General features: G+C 50.7%; 6 protein-coding genes across 6 annotated transcripts; 4 read left to right on the top strand and 2 right to left on the bottom strand.

The window, feature by feature from the left end:
• The first annotated feature begins 858 nt into the window (after nucleotides 1–858).
• BO80DRAFT_425887 (uncharacterized protein) lies at nucleotides 859–2,989 on the top strand. Its single transcript, XM_025719630.1, has one exon. The coding sequence runs from the start codon at nucleotides 1,239–1,241 to the stop codon at nucleotides 2,514–2,516; it is 1,278 nt and encodes a 425-aa protein (XP_025574389.1). The 5' UTR covers nucleotides 859–1,238; the 3' UTR covers nucleotides 2,517–2,989.
• BO80DRAFT_435449 (glutathione-independent formaldehyde dehydrogenase) lies at nucleotides 2,768–4,334 on the bottom strand (the record flags this gene model as incomplete). Its single annotated transcript, XM_025720909.1, has 8 exons — nucleotides 2,768–3,007; nucleotides 3,058–3,509; nucleotides 3,564–3,578; nucleotides 3,629–3,724; nucleotides 3,771–3,800; nucleotides 3,855–4,028; nucleotides 4,087–4,130; nucleotides 4,192–4,334. 8 exons carry the CDS (start codon nucleotides 4,332–4,334, stop codon nucleotides 2,768–2,770), a joined length of 1,194 nt encoding a protein of 397 aa, XP_025574388.1.
• A 599-nt stretch (nucleotides 4,335–4,933) lies between these two features.
• On the top strand, nucleotides 4,934–6,125 carry BO80DRAFT_455922 (sugar phosphate isomerase/epimerase family protein; the record flags this gene model as incomplete). Its single annotated transcript, XM_025722137.1, has 7 exons — nucleotides 4,934–5,036; nucleotides 5,095–5,188; nucleotides 5,242–5,379; nucleotides 5,437–5,595; nucleotides 5,648–5,750; nucleotides 5,798–5,970; nucleotides 6,020–6,125. The coding sequence occupies 7 exons, from the start codon at nucleotides 4,934–4,936 to the stop codon at nucleotides 6,123–6,125; spliced, it is 876 nt and encodes a 291-aa protein (XP_025574387.1).
• Nucleotides 6,126–6,701: 576 nt separating this feature from the next.
• On the top strand, nucleotides 6,702–8,328 carry BO80DRAFT_494251 (NAD(P)-binding protein). Its single transcript, XM_025723861.1, has 4 exons — nucleotides 6,702–7,049; nucleotides 7,116–7,385; nucleotides 7,470–7,796; nucleotides 7,861–8,328. Exons 1-4 carry the CDS (start codon nucleotides 6,966–6,968, stop codon nucleotides 8,191–8,193), a joined length of 1,014 nt encoding a protein of 337 aa, XP_025574386.1. The 5' UTR covers nucleotides 6,702–6,965; the 3' UTR covers nucleotides 8,194–8,328.
• A 1,558-nt stretch (nucleotides 8,329–9,886) lies between these two features.
• On the bottom strand, nucleotides 9,887–11,103 carry BO80DRAFT_445766 (uncharacterized protein; the record flags this gene model as incomplete). The annotated part of the gene is made up of 6 exons (XM_025721507.1): nucleotides 9,887–10,181; nucleotides 10,350–10,572; nucleotides 10,633–10,713; nucleotides 10,763–10,825; nucleotides 10,875–10,964; nucleotides 11,004–11,103. 6 exons carry the CDS (start codon nucleotides 11,101–11,103, stop codon nucleotides 9,887–9,889), a joined length of 852 nt encoding a protein of 283 aa, XP_025574385.1.
• Nucleotides 11,104–12,638: 1,535 nt separating this feature from the next.
• BO80DRAFT_435445 (uncharacterized protein) lies at nucleotides 12,639–14,400 on the top strand (the record flags this gene model as incomplete). The annotated part of the gene is made up of 7 exons (XM_025720908.1): nucleotides 12,639–12,686; nucleotides 12,751–12,970; nucleotides 13,047–13,477; nucleotides 13,602–13,708; nucleotides 13,799–13,902; nucleotides 14,094–14,266; nucleotides 14,371–14,400. 7 exons carry the CDS (start codon nucleotides 12,639–12,641, stop codon nucleotides 14,398–14,400), a joined length of 1,113 nt encoding a protein of 370 aa, XP_025574384.1.
• Nucleotides 14,401–14,643: the final 243 nt, after the last annotated feature.

Genomic DNA, 14,643 nt, shown 5'->3' with positions numbered 1-14,643 from the left:
GGCGATGGGCCGTTAGGGTTGTCCGGCGGCACAAATATATATCCGGGCACCCGCAGGATGCCATGGGCGACCCCATGTATATATAATGTTAAGGTGCCTGGTTGGCTGATAGGCGAGAATCACATCATGTTCTGATCATGTTAGCCACCACCACCAAGGCGTTCTTCTTCTTCTTTCTGGCTATAATCTAGATAGTAAATATAACTAATATCTTCAATCTCCTAAGCCGTAGCTCATTGTCACGGGGCATACTGGGTGCGCATTCCAGGTACTTCCCGCTGCACTATCAGCAAAAGGACTAGGATGTAAAGCCAATGGCTTTACACTGCGCACGCTATATGAGGGTATTCAGGAACGGGATTCAGGCAGGATTCAGGCAACCACACGGGTTCAGGCAGGGAGGCAGGCAGGCACCGTGACATAAATAGATAAGAAATATACTCGTTAATATATGAAGATATCTAATTAATTGATAAATAAAGATTATATATTCTAATTATATTAGTTACTATTATTAAAAATATACTTCTTTTTTTCTTTCTAGCTATAGCCTAGATAATAAGTATAACTAACATCTTCACCCCCCTGAGCCATAGCTCACAACATATAACATGGCATAGTGAGCCGGGCGCCATAACTATTTAATTTCACGTATATCCTAATATGCAGCTGTTTACCAATTGAAGTCTTGCTGCCATGCACGAGTCAATTGATAGCAGCCTGAGGTGCCAGGCACGTGGATGACCCTGGAACAACATTGCTCCGCCGGTAGTGTTGTTGCCTGCGACCGGCCCCTTTTTCCCCTCCGCGTAAGCCGAGACGCCTGGTAGGTCCGTTGTACTCACCAGTTGCAGCCCGAATCTGACATTGAGAAATAATGGAAGACATCAAGCGACGGCGGGCTTACACTCAGCGGTCGCGCACCGGCTGCCGCACATGTCGGTGCGTTCCCAACCCCACTGCCACCACCACTGCCACCACCACTGCCACTACCACCACCACCACCACGATCCTCACACTGACATCCCCCCAGACTCCGCAAGATCAAGTGCGACGAGACCCCCGGCGAGTGTGTCCGGTGCACCGTCGGCGGGTGGGACTGTCATTACGAGGATAATCGCCTGCCCGTGGTCACCCGTGGCCGGCCTGCCCGGATCATCTGGCCACCGTCCTTGCCGCGCCTGCTGCCGCCGCAGCCCGGGGCCAGCAGCGATGAACGGCGCTGCTTTGGCATCTTCATGGCCCATACGGCGCCCATGATGATCTGCTGGTTCGATTCCGAGGTGTGGCAGCGAATCGTCGTCCAACTCAGCCACGCGGAACCCGCCGTCTACCATACCGTCGTGGCGTTGAGTGCCCTCCATGAGGATAGCCAACTCACTGGCCACCCGCCTCGCAAGCTGGATCTCACCAACGGTCACCACCGCTTTGCGCTCGAGCAGTATGGCAAGGCTATCTCTCTGCTGCGACGACGCTTGACCTCGCACGATCCGCAGGTCCGCGAGCTGGCCCTGATGTGCTGCATCAACTTTACTTGCTTTGAACTGTTCCGCCAAAACTACGGGAATGCCTTTATTCACCTACGTAATGGGGCCAAAATGCTGGACTACCGTCGTTGGGGATCAGGAGCAATGTTGGGACATGACTCCCGGTCTGTGACCCGTGGACATTGGGCACCCCGAGGCTCCGGGACGGAAACCGCGCTGGCAAAGGTGTTTATCCATCTCGACGCCCACTCGGCCCAATTCGGGCAGGAAGGTCCTTTTCTCCGGCTTCCCCTGGGACTCGACACCCGCAGTCCTCCGATCAGCAGCATTGTCGACGTCAAACAGCGACTCGATCCCATCCTGAGCAATATCCTGCGATTCCGCCGATCGTGCGAGCCCCTCCTGCGCGGGGAGCCGGGTGACCGGGATCTCCCCACGGCCATGGCTGAGCAGAGCCGGATTTGCGACGTGCTGATGGCGCACATAGCGGGATTTGACGACTTTGTCAGAACCCAGGTGATCAGCTCTCTCAGCAGCAAGGAGCGGCGCGGCATGGACGTGATGCGGATGCAGCATCTCGCTCTGCTCAACATTCTGGACACCAGTCTCGTAACCTCGGAGATGATCTACGATTGCTATCTGGAGGAATACCAGACCATCACCCGTCTGGCCGGAGGGATCATGGCCAGCTTCCAGGCCGAGTATGGCCGTCGTCGGCCCACCGTGGCCATGGACATGGGGGTCATCCCCTCGCTGTTCTGGGTGTGTCTGAAATGCCGACATCAGCCCACCCGGCAGCACGCCCTCGAGCTGCTGGAATCGTGGCCGCATCGGGAGGGCGCCTACGATGGGGGAGTCATGGCCAGCGTTGTTCGCGAGCACATGGCTCGGGAGGGTCAGCTGCACGCCGAGGGCCAGTCGGGCGCCATTCCCGAGTCGGCTCGGTGGGGAAGCATCGATCGGGTCGACTCCGTTCATGATGAAGCCGACGACACTTCCCACCGCCCTGGGGAAGGTTACCTGCCCTGATGGGGGGACTTCGATCCCACTCGGAGGAACTCCGGCCGGCATCGCCTGCCCCAACGGGAGAGTGGGTCCTGTGCGGACCGGGAGTTGCCGGATGGGGCAAGAGGCCCCGCTGCGACCCGAAAGGGAAAGTTACCACAATCGGCAATAAGCACCATCGTACCAAATTACCATGTAGAATCAGACGGGTTCAACCAATGGAGACAATCTACACTTTGCTGCTATTTCGCTAATACACAAGGTGGGATGGTATCTCACAAGGTGGACGACACCGTTGGCGGCTTCTTGCTCGGGAATCCGCCATTGGGGTGGATGATGACCTTGGTGTAGCCCTCCACCCGCTTATCAAACTTCTCATAGGCCGTTTCCGCCTCGTCGATGCTGATCTCGTGCGACACCACAAAGCTGGGCTTGGCCTTCCCCGCAATGATGAGGTCCCGCAGTTGTCGGTTGTACGCCTTGACGTTGCACTGGCCCGTGCCGAGGGAGAGGCCCTAGGCCCGCATTAGCCCGTGGTATGTCCACCGCAACCGGGATGATTTACCTTTTCAAACAACTTGCCAAAACTGAGACTGATCATGCCATTGGCTGCGGCTGCATCGCCCGCCCCGGGGTCACTGGGGACATACAGGCCGGGGATGCCCAGCCCGCCACAGGCCCTTGTCACGCGGATCATGTTCTCGAGCACGATGTTGGGTTGTTCGGTCGAGTTGTCTTTCCCGACCGCCTGGTATCCCACGGCATCGACGGAGCGATCCACCAGGTCGCCGTTGAGTTGGATGATCTGGTCCACGGCATCTCCTTTGGTGAAGTCAATGGCCGTTGCGCCGATGCGCTCTGCGGCCCTCAGACGCTCGGGGACCCGATCGACCACATAGACGCGAGATGCACCCCGCAGCTGGGCGGAATAGGCGGCCATGAGCCCAACGGGACCGGCCCCAAACACGGCGACGCTGTCTCCGGGCTGGAAGCCGGATATCTCAATGCCGTGCCATCCTGATCATGTTAGTGGCGCTGTCCGCGGCGGCCGTATCTGGATGGGTGGGATACCTGTAGGGAAAATATCTAATTGTAGTTAGTCGATCTAGTTCAAACACAGGATTATACCAGCCTACCTGCGAGTAGAATAAAATCGGCCTCGTGTTCCGTCCCGGGTGGGAGCTTCAGCGCATTGAAGTCGGCATAGGGCACCCGCAGATATTGTGCTTGGCCTGGATCCCAGTTAGCCGGCCCCTCACTGGGATTGGTGGTGCATACCTCCGCGATACGGTCCCATGGCCACATAGCCTGTTATCAATGTCAATGAGCGACTAGGATGATAACCAATTGTCCAAGACGCACCGTAGGCGCCCCCTGCAAACCCCGGGTTCACTCCCGTGCAAAAGGCGGTTTTGCCTTCCTCGCAATTCCGGCATCGACCATCAGCGACATTGAACGGCATGACCACCCGGTCGCCCTTTTTCAGCAGGTTGACTCCCTCCCCCAGCTCTTCGACGATGCCCAGGTTCTCGTGACCTAGATATCGTTGGGGTTAGCACAAGACTCAGCGATGATAGGCATATGGGGGACCCACCAAAAGTAATGCCCGGCTCGGCGGCGGTTCTCCCCTCGTACATGCTGTGGACGGTGAGTATCGGTATCGACAAACACCCCCTCTTGGACCGTCTCATGCACTCACTGCAGGTCTGAACCACAGATGGCAGCACTGGTGACCTTGACGATGATGTCGTCGGGATGCTCCAAGCGGGGCATTGCCACCTCCTGCACCTGGACCGTGAAAGGTCCAACATAGTTCAGTGCTTTCATTGCCTGGGGGGCCATTGTAAATCAACGGAGCCGGTATGTGCCAGCCAACTCTGTCAGGTCTCTTACCGCGGTGGACTCTGCCGAGTACTTAAGTGGCGGATGCGTGCGAGAAGTGGGGGAAGTGGCAGCGGAGAAGTGGGATGAGGGGTGGGGGGTCGGTGCGGAGAAAGCTACCAGCCCATGATGACATGGGCAGGAAGGCGTGGAAAATACTGGCCACACCTTCAGTTGAACCCACTCCGCAGTAATCGGTCACTCATTGCATCTGTCCGGGGGTTGTTGACTGGGTTGACCTCGTTATTCCCTTTTTGGGACAGCCGGGCACCGACTAACTGAAAATGGATAAGCGGGAAGCGGGCTAAATCACCCGATCGGGAACATCTCCAACTGATCGGCCAGACGAGGCGAACATCAGAGAAGGCCGGCCAGATGTCGCCATGTCGCAATTTGCGGGGATGAGATGTCAGGACTGCGGAGACAGATCTCGGTCCGTCCGATATAAATCCCCGCTGGGCCGAGAGGCCATCCCACGAACCCATAACGCGACCCGTTTGCCGCTCGCCCGTGCTGGACAGGCTACAAGTACTCTCCGCACTTGCCGGACAGGAGGCATCATGGTGGTGATTTCTCGCTTTCGCTCTCTCTGGGGCATTGAGCCCGGTCCGGACCAGGCGGAGTGGAAGAAGAAGTTCGTCGAGCTCAAGGCCCACGGCTATGGTGAGCTCTATCTTGATGGCAGGACCGGGGAGCGTTGGACTAACTCCAGACCGTCCAGCGGGCATTGAGATTGATTTTGCTGGCATGACTCCCGATCAGCTCCAGCTGCTACAGAACAACTGTGACGAGGTAGGGTTGGAAATCAGCGTCCTGTCAGTCCCGCCCCTTCCTCGCGACGAAGCGAGACAACCTAACTTTGTACCAGCCTGTTCTCATCGTGGCCACAATACGTCGGGCCTCGCCCTCGAGGCTTAACCCCAGACCGGCATGTCGACTTCTTTCGAGACCAACTTCGCTTGGCCAAAATTCTGAAACCAACCCTGATCAATGCCCAATCCGGAGCGTATGGCCCCTGATCTGCCAGCTACTTCCAATCGCGGCGCATATTGACGTTGCACAGGGATTACTGGACCTGGGACGAGTCCGTGTACTTCTACCAACGGGCCCTCCAGGTCGAACAGGAGGAAGGACTGCAAGGCAAAGTTTGCCATGAAACGCACCGCAACCGATCTCTCTTCAACCCATACGCGGCGGACTACATTCTGCAGAAAGTACCACAGTAAGCATCGTCCATGACTTCCGTGCCTGCATCCTTCTCACTGCATCTGCAGGTTACAAGTGACGGCCGACATCTCCCACTGGGTGGTGGTGTGTGAGAGGCTCCTGGATCAGGGCGAGGAGGATCAGGAAATTCTCACCCGCATCATTCCACATGTGCGTCCGTACCACCCTGACCCTCAGCCCCATCTGACATGCGCCAGGTCCGTCATATCCATGCCCGCATGGGAACCACGCAGTCGTCCCAGTGTCCCGAGCCGCTCCACCCGGCCTTTGCTGCCGAGCGACAATTCTTCGAAAGCCTCTGGCTGCGGATTGTGCAACATCGACAGCAGACTGAGCCGGACTGCCGCCTTACGTGGGTTCCGGAATACGGGTAGGTCAACCCTAGCTGTATGCAGTTGGATACCCTAACAAATACATAGACCATTCCCGTATCACCCCATCGGTACGGCTCAAACCCATGGCGAACTGGCAGATAGCGAGGGGAAACGACTCGACGCGCTTTTCCAGAATGCTCTTACCCAGTAGCCAGAGCGTCTTACATGCAGGGTTTCAAGTTGCACAGATGAGAGCAACAGTCTTCAGGCTCAAATGAAACTAGTAATCATCAGAATCTGCCTCTGCATATGCAGGATCCTATCATGACATTTCTCTGTTCAGATACATGTGATACCACTCCAGTAATTGAGCCGTTATCATATAACAGGATCATGTGACGGTATTAACTATGATTTGTCGATGAGTCATCTTCTCACTATAGTTAGTTAGTCATGGTTAATGGACGTAGTAAAATAGGCATGCCAAGAGTTATGCAAGTTAGGTTTTCCAAAAATGTAGAAACACGCGGTTTTAGAATAAAAAGTGGGCCGGGGCCGGAAGTCAGCTCTCCCTGGCTTTCGCTGACATAACCCGCTTCTTGGGCTGTTTGGCTCGGATGCCGGGCCACGGAACATCCGAGAATGACTCAGTTGCATTATCCACCAATCATATCAAGGCTAAATAGAGGAGCTCCAAAAACCCCCCATCAGAACCGTAGTACTATAGCTGAATGGTTCATTCGTTCCCCACTCTGATTGATTTGTAAACTCTACTCCGTACTTATCGTTTAGTCTTCCTACCCTCCCAAAAACCCCTCCTACTGGCTGGCCGGCCGACGCGCCTCAGCAAGCAGCCATTGACTCAAGAGCTATTGGAAGCCTTTTAGCAGTTGTGATACAAGAATAGAGTAATTGGAGATGGGTAAGTGGGACCTTTCAGACATTTTAAGTATAAAAGAGTTGCACACCCCGTCACAAATGCGAGACACAGCTTTCTTCTCAGACAGTAACTTCAGAAACATTTTCTTTTTCCTTCTTATACAGCCTTAACATGAAGGTCGCAATCCTTGGGGCCACCGGCCAAAACGGCAGCTCTATCGTCAATGGCCTGCTGTCATCAACAGAAACCAAATTTGTGGGTCTCCATAGCGTTTTAAGACTCGGATTTTGTCAAGCATTCTAATCTTCCTGTTGGAAGCAGGATATCACGGCCCTTGTCCGACCTACTTCGCTAAAGAAGCCCAATGTGCTCAACCTACAGAAGAGGGGTATCAACATAGTGTCATTTAGCCTTGCTGACTCTGAGGATGATATCACAGCCCAGCTCAAAGGCATCGACATCCTTATTGTCTGCTGCTTACTGGACGAAGTTGTCCTTGCTAATGCAGCCAAGAAGGCAGGGGTAAAGCGCTACGTTCCATGCTTTTATGCTTCAGTGATGCCCAGGGGCGTCCAGACGTTGCGCGACAACGTAAGTTGCGGCCATTTCCCCACCCTTCTCATAACGATGCATTACTTTGACTTCAAATGACTGACATATTGCCCACATCTATAGAAGGAGGTCATACTAGACCATATTCAGAGGCTGCACCTTCCTTATACCGTCATTGACGTCGGTTGGTGGTACCAGATCAGCCTTCCCCGCCTGCCCTCCGGCCGCATTGATCGCAACCTTTTTCTCTATAATAGTACTATTGGAGGCAGCGGTGACGTACCTTGTGCCAGGACCGATTCCCGCGATGTTGGCGTATATGTTGCTCGTTTCATCGCCGACCCTAGGACCCTTAACCAGAAGGTCTTCGCCTATACCGACCTCCGCACTCAGCACGAGCTGTATGATACAGTTGAGAAAATCAGCGGCGAGAAAATAGAAAGAAAATATGTATGTTTCCGTATCATCATCATGGTCTTTTTAAGAAGCTAGATACTGACTTTTCACCTCGTAGCGCACCGCCGATGAGATTGATGATGGTATTGCCAGAACCAAAGATGATCCCTACAAGATGATGGATTACTACCAGTTCACCTACCAAAAGTCATACGACATTATGGGAGAAAATACACCCGAATACGCTCGCTATCTAGGCTACCAGGTCGGTAAGGACCTCTACCCCGACCTGGAAGGAATCTCTTTCGAAGATTTCTTCAAGGAAACGTTGGAAACTGGCTTGAAGCCTATGTATGAAGAACATGCAGATTTTCTGCGGGAATCCAGCTCTTTCATTTTCAAGGGTGAAGCCACAATGAGTCATGGGGATCAATACAGGGGCGAAGCCTGAGTAGATGACGAATTACATGTCGTGGAGTATGCATAGGGCCAGTCTTTTTTTGGGTGTATCTTGCTCAGTGTCGAGAGCATCATATTTATATAGCTAATAGAAATGTCGAGCCTAAGCTGCTTGCCTTTCTCTACCAGGTTGGCTTAGTGAAGAAGCTTCTCCTTGATAATTGTCCAATCAATCTCAATACTCTCAGATTGCTGGTGGAGATCAGGCTCCGATTAGTATTGTGGTACCAAGGCTACGGTTTTGAAATACCTTGTGATGTCTAACCTGTTTAGCCTTCTCTTTGAGGCTGACTTGCCAGAAGTCGCTCGGGCTCAGCACTATATTGCGCTCTGTAACCTTATGGATAGATCAATTACTCAGGGTTATGGACACAAATTGGTGGTTGCTTAATATATTTATTTTCCTTCTTCCAAGCGGCTATTGGTTAAAATGCAGTTGTTTACTTGGCTGAAAGGTATATTTATCGTATCTGTGAGGCAATGACGGACTGGAACATGAAAGTATTAGAGACCCGGGAAATTTTCTGGGATAGGGGTATATTCGAGGGTTCTTTACTAGGGGTCGTTTTGTAGAATATGTGGGCTGCTGTATAGATATTCCGAGTAGGTAGGGCTGTAGGTCATTGCCTCAGAGTGATGAAAGGCGCTCAATCTGCTGTTGGTGCTACGTCTTGTCAGTGCTACAGACCAATAGCTAATTATAACCGGGGGAACGATATAGCTAACAGGGCTAGTAAAAGGGTCGGCACAGCATGAGTCCACACCACAGTATGATATGACGGCAAAGCCCAGTGTGACGGCGGCTCTGTTTAAGATCATGTGACCATGTTTATTTTGTTTGTTTTATTATCGTTTTTTTTAGTGAGCGTTTATAATATTTCTTATTTTTTTTTTTTCCTCCTTATACTTAAAGTTCTAGAGTAGTTAACACCAATACGACTGTGATAGAACGGTTCAGATGGAGGTCTTATCTTATCGGCACCGGCCCGACCGGTGTTCTGGTCCTGTAGTAGTCTAACCAGTGTGGTCCGGGGCCTTGGGGTGACGTACTGAGATGGTCATGGAAGTCGTGAGGTCATCGGTGACGGTTCGGGATCTACCCATCTTCTATAAGATGACGCTCCTCAGTGTTGGGCTACTGATCCTTCAAGGATCAGTCTCTCCATTTGTGGATATAGGCTACATTGTCGTTATCAGTGGAATCCTACACGTTTGGTGGCCAGTTCCTTACCTAGTCGACAGGCCTTCTACCCTGACAAGTAGATCCTATCACAACGACCTCATTTTGCTGTGTTAAACGGCCGTCTCATATATAATAAATAGTTTTTTATTAGTCTTATATTCTAGGGTATATCCAGCCTTATTATAATAATAATAAAAAATTTATTTAAATTTTTTTATGTGCTAATATAGTATTGGAGTAGTATATATCAGTATTTAAGATTTAAAAATAATTTATTATATGAATAATATAGTATTTAATTTTGGGTTCCTTTATAGGTTGTCTTCCATAAGAAAAAATCAAATCCTAGTTTTAGGATATAGTATACCAGGAAAGGCTTTCCAAGGCCTTTATTTCTTGAGTATGGCTCAAACATAGCACACTATTCTAGCACCTAGTAAAAGATACTACAGTATAGCTCAGCTACTTATGGATCCCTTCGTCTCTGTTTCCTTGAGGATCTTCATGGGCCCATGGCTAGTTTTTCTCGCCAGGAGAATTTAGAAGCGGTTGGACGATTTGGATCCTGTTTCTTCTTGCCCGTGTAGATTCCTTTTGTGCGGTTCTTATCACTCGTCCCACTTTGATCCTCTAACCCACTATCATCTTCACTCTCACACCCGTCTTCCATCTCACTCTCGCACTCGTCTCCCATGTCGCTATCCTCTTCACTCTCGCTCTCTTCTTCCATCTCGCTCTCGTCTTCTAATATCTCATGTTCATTATATTTATGTACTTGTTCAGTTGAGCTCGTAGCTCTATGATAGCTATACGTGCAAATATCCCAAGTTAGTAATAAGCCAGGGGTATAGTCAGAGAATATTCAATGCTGACCAGGAATATCTGGATCCTCATAGTGTACCAGACGGAGATGGTGGCCTGGCTGACAGACCTCAACTCTGTTCTTGCATGGCGCACAAAAATACCGAAGACGTGACGTGGAGTTCATGGAGGCTGTGTCGAACCTGCGTTCCTGCCACTCATGCTTGGTATGCTCATACTCGTACCGGATGTAAGGCTCGCAGTCCTGCATGCACTCGTAGTATACCTTCGACTGGATGAGTTGACCGCATGTACTACATGACGTTCCGTAGAGTCTTCGTCCCGTTGCTCTGGTTGCATCTGCGTCGTCCGTTATGGCACACTTGACTGAGAGGACCTGGTGAGATGAATGTTGCGAAGAGAAGGGGGGCGCGTGGGGTTACTTACCATTGGGGAGATTCGGTTGCATATTCAGGTAGTCTTGAGATAGTTGAGTAGGTTCATAAATAATGTCAATATCCAGAAGGCCTTCTTGATTAGGGAGCGTTTCCATAAATATTGCTACACTCTGACTCACTTGAGGACTGAAGGAGAAGGCGTGCATAGCGATGATCATTGGTCTCCGGCTTATTCAGGTGCTCTGTTCTATGTCAAACGTTGTCATGTAATACTGGTTGTCCACGACTCACCTTGAGCTCTTCGCAAGGTCTCGTGGTGGAGGTTTGAACCAGCGGCCTTGTCGAAGTTTGGTTGACTACCAACTGCAAGAACGGTCACACCTAAAGCAGTATAGGTACGTCAGGATCCGCGGCACTTACCCCAGATGTTGAATATCTTCTCAAAGTTATCACATTTCAATCTGGGAGGGGCATGAGGTTGATAAGCGGCTTTTTTCATCTCGCAGTAGAATCTGATCATGTTCTGAACTTCATTCCGTACAGAAACCCAATAAAGGCTCCTGAGTTCTTTGACGATGGTCTTGAGTGTTGCAGGGATTCCGTTTTTCGTATTTCGTTTCAGGGGCACCCTTCATTTTGCTACGGGTGAAGAAATACAGTTGATCTGTGCCGACAGAGAAGAAGGGCGCTGACGAGTCCGTTGGACTGTTATTGAGATTGGGATTTGCGTCAAGGTGCTCACAGATCATGAGGACCCCATAACCGGTAAACACAATGGAACCGCTGTATAATATCACATTAAGCACTGCAAGAAAGTGTCGACGAGTGCAGAATCACCCCCAAACTCGGGCTTGGGTAGGCAGCTTTCGGTCATTCCGAGACACCTTCGGGGAACCACAAGGAAACAAGGCATCCAATATCGACAGATTCAGTGTCTATTACTTTGTTGTGTATATGTGGGTCCGGCTGTTAGCGACCTGACATCAGCCAGCCACCCACTCGGCCTACACGCTGGCTGCGGAATCACACCCGCTCAATGTGAGCAGCGTTTGGTTATACCAAGTTGGTGGGGCGTGGGCATCCATACATATTCGGGCAAGAGCCTTCAGAATCGGACTGCCCAGACTTCCCAAGAGGTTTCGAAGGGCTCCGGTGACACTAGACTCAGACGTACACGTACTGTTGCAAGGCTGTTGCAAGGCTTCCAATTGTGCAATGAGTTGGCAGCACAAGATTGAATAGGTTAGGAAACAGTGGGTTTCACTTTTAACCCTCACCCTGTTTGCCCACGGGGTATAGTCCTTTTTATATCAGCGGGTCACTCTTATTTATACTCCGCGCATCTACAATGACTTTGACACGGACAAGCAAGCGTACTTCTCAATCGCAAACGCCTCAACCATGACAAAAAGAGATACACCAAAATACGGGAAGGCTGGAAATGCCCTTAGATGATTCGGAGCGAAACTTTTGTTAACCAAGCGCCCGGTTGCTAAAACAGCCAGAGGGCTGCTACATTCAGCGCGGGGTTACAGAGCTTGAGTAGTGCTCCCTCTTCCCAGCACTTGACCGGTACATCAACGGCTGCCGCGGAGGCTTTGAATTTTCTAGAAACAGTTCCGGCAACTCCCGACCGTGGGTACTCCCTTAGATGATCACATGTTAGCCTGGTTAAAAGCTCAATTAGCGGCTGACTCCGTTCAACAGCAATGACCGTCACATAAGAATGCATCTTAGATGAATACCGTATCAAGCTTGAAAAGCTACCAATTCATAAAGTCAAGAAAACGGACAACGCTGAACCGTTTAAAACGTGTGCTATGTAATACCTTTCGCAGCAGCTCATCAGCTAATCCGTCATATTGTAGGTCTGACGACACATGGCGACTTATTGAACTAGCAGCCGAGGAGTCAGTGAATGGTTACTTTGAATCACCCGAATTGCCTCCCGACTCCCCGGTCTTTGAGCTGAAGCCCAGGGGAGACTCAAAGAGAATTCTCGGGACTGTAGTGGACTCTGTGCTGGTTGTAACAGTTCGCGGATCAACCAGCATAATGGACTGGATGGTGAATGGAAATGGCGAGCCAATAACCCCTTCCCAGGTAGAACGATCATCCTCCATGCGCTAGAGTCAAGATTGTATCCTCATGCTGACTATTCCGCCAGAGCATTGGAGAACCAGCAGCCGGATATCATAAGGGATATCTCGCTGTTGCCGAAGCGATGCAAATGCGACTTGCCGAAGGAATTCTTGTGGCAGCGGGGGCACCAAGAGATATGGGTCTCCTTTTCACGGGCCATTCTGCTGGTGGTGGGATGGCACAGCTGTTCTATGCCATGGCAGCCTCAAAGTCCTCGAGCCGTACCATCGCAACCGTAGTACCTAGTGAGCCTCTGATTACCCTCAGTTCCTGAAAATCTCTCTCAAAGCACATTGCTAACATTTCAACATCTATGAACAGACTTCCGACGGGTTCATTGCATTGTATTTGGCACCCCACCGATCGCTACTATCCCCATCCGCCCGCCAAGCCGCGACCCATTCCAGTCAGGAATCTTCCTGGGCATAATAAATGAAGAAGACCCCGTTCCACTGCTCCAGCAGGGCTACTTGTCCGCCTTGATAGAGGTCCTAGTCCGAAGCCCAAGGGAGCTGAAGGCGAGGTACCCGGATGGGTTCAAAGTTCCAGACCCCGTCGTACGTATCAGCGGACCATGTATTGTTCTCCGCGATACTGACCCTACTAATGTTGAATCATGTGTATTTGATGCTGTGAGGATACCGGCAGCGATGCTTGAACGCAAATTGTTCAGGAATGTGAGCGCACATAACAAAGATGACTACTTGAAGAGATGTCGGAACCTGAGGAGCATAGCGGCTTCTCAGGACCACGTGCGTTCTTATATCCTGGGGGTCGGGTGGTTTGACAGGAGTACGACAGGTACACCGTGGGGTTCCCGAAAACGAATTCAGCAGTTGGGCAAATCAGCTTTGCAATTGAACAATTTGACTCAAGGTTTTCATCGTTTCCGCAATTCCGAAGACACAAGCTTGTGACACCAACATGTGTCATGCCCTCTTTCTCCTGCAACTCCCAGCCTTCAAGCCCTTCGAAGCTACATCGTGGGTTTAGGTATTCTGTTGAAGGTGATCGGCACATCCTTGTCTGTTGTACGAGCTTGATTATGATGCCGCTGCCTCACGAGCCCCCAGGTCGTGCGAAAACGGCTACATAACCATGGTGACGACGTTGTACACGATCCATTCATTTGCGAGATTGACTCCGAATCTAGTCCTAGCCTTGGCGCCACAAGAAGGTGTGTGCCGTGTGTTCTTATCTCTCGGTATCTCTCCAGTCCCGGTAGCCATAAGATGACTTAGCGATCTGGTTTCCGCGGGCGCTCGCTTCATTGCCCGGTCTCAATGATCATGCTAGGACAAGTGAAGTAGAACTTCTAGAGTCCTGAAGTAAATAGGAACTATTCAACTCTCACCGCTATATCATTAGATGGGAGAATTCGGTATCCATGGGATTCCTTAACCTGCTGGAAGAAGCCATGTAAGGACTACGATAGCGCTAGTGAGACCAGTGCTTTTAGCACTTTCCGGTCTATGGGTTCGATTGTAGCGATTGTAGTTGCCGTTGAACATGTTGCAAGGGTTGATCGCGTACAGTTGGTCGTGTGTTGAAAGCAATTCATACTGCTCATGCAAAGGGGCTGATGCAAGCGCCGGACAAAACCTGACACTTTTGCAGGAGTCTAATTTCTGAAATTACTCTGTAGCTTAAGGCCCTGGACGCCTCATCTTCTTAAATAATCTTATAAACTCTCTTTGCTATTATTTTATGATAACATTATTGGTGTATAGTAATAAAGGTGATACAGGTATCCGACTAGGGTAGTTTAGTAAATCCTGTAAGTAAGCCTGGGCATTTTCGAGAAGATGTATTGATCTCATAATACAAAAAAATAAAGTTAGATACCTAGAAGAGAGCAGAAACTTTCCGGTACCAACTTCAGTCATTAATTGTGAGATATATAGAAGTTTTTCGTTAA

The sequence above is a fragment of the Aspergillus ibericus genome (assembly GCF_003184845.1).
Source record: "Aspergillus ibericus CBS 121593 unplaced genomic scaffold BO80scaffold_24, whole genome shotgun sequence".
In the NCBI taxonomy this organism is placed as follows: Eukaryota; Fungi; Ascomycota; class Eurotiomycetes; order Eurotiales; family Aspergillaceae; genus Aspergillus; species Aspergillus ibericus.
The sequence above is the reverse complement of the archived record's forward strand: the minus strand, read 5'-3'. Positions and strand labels throughout refer to the sequence as shown.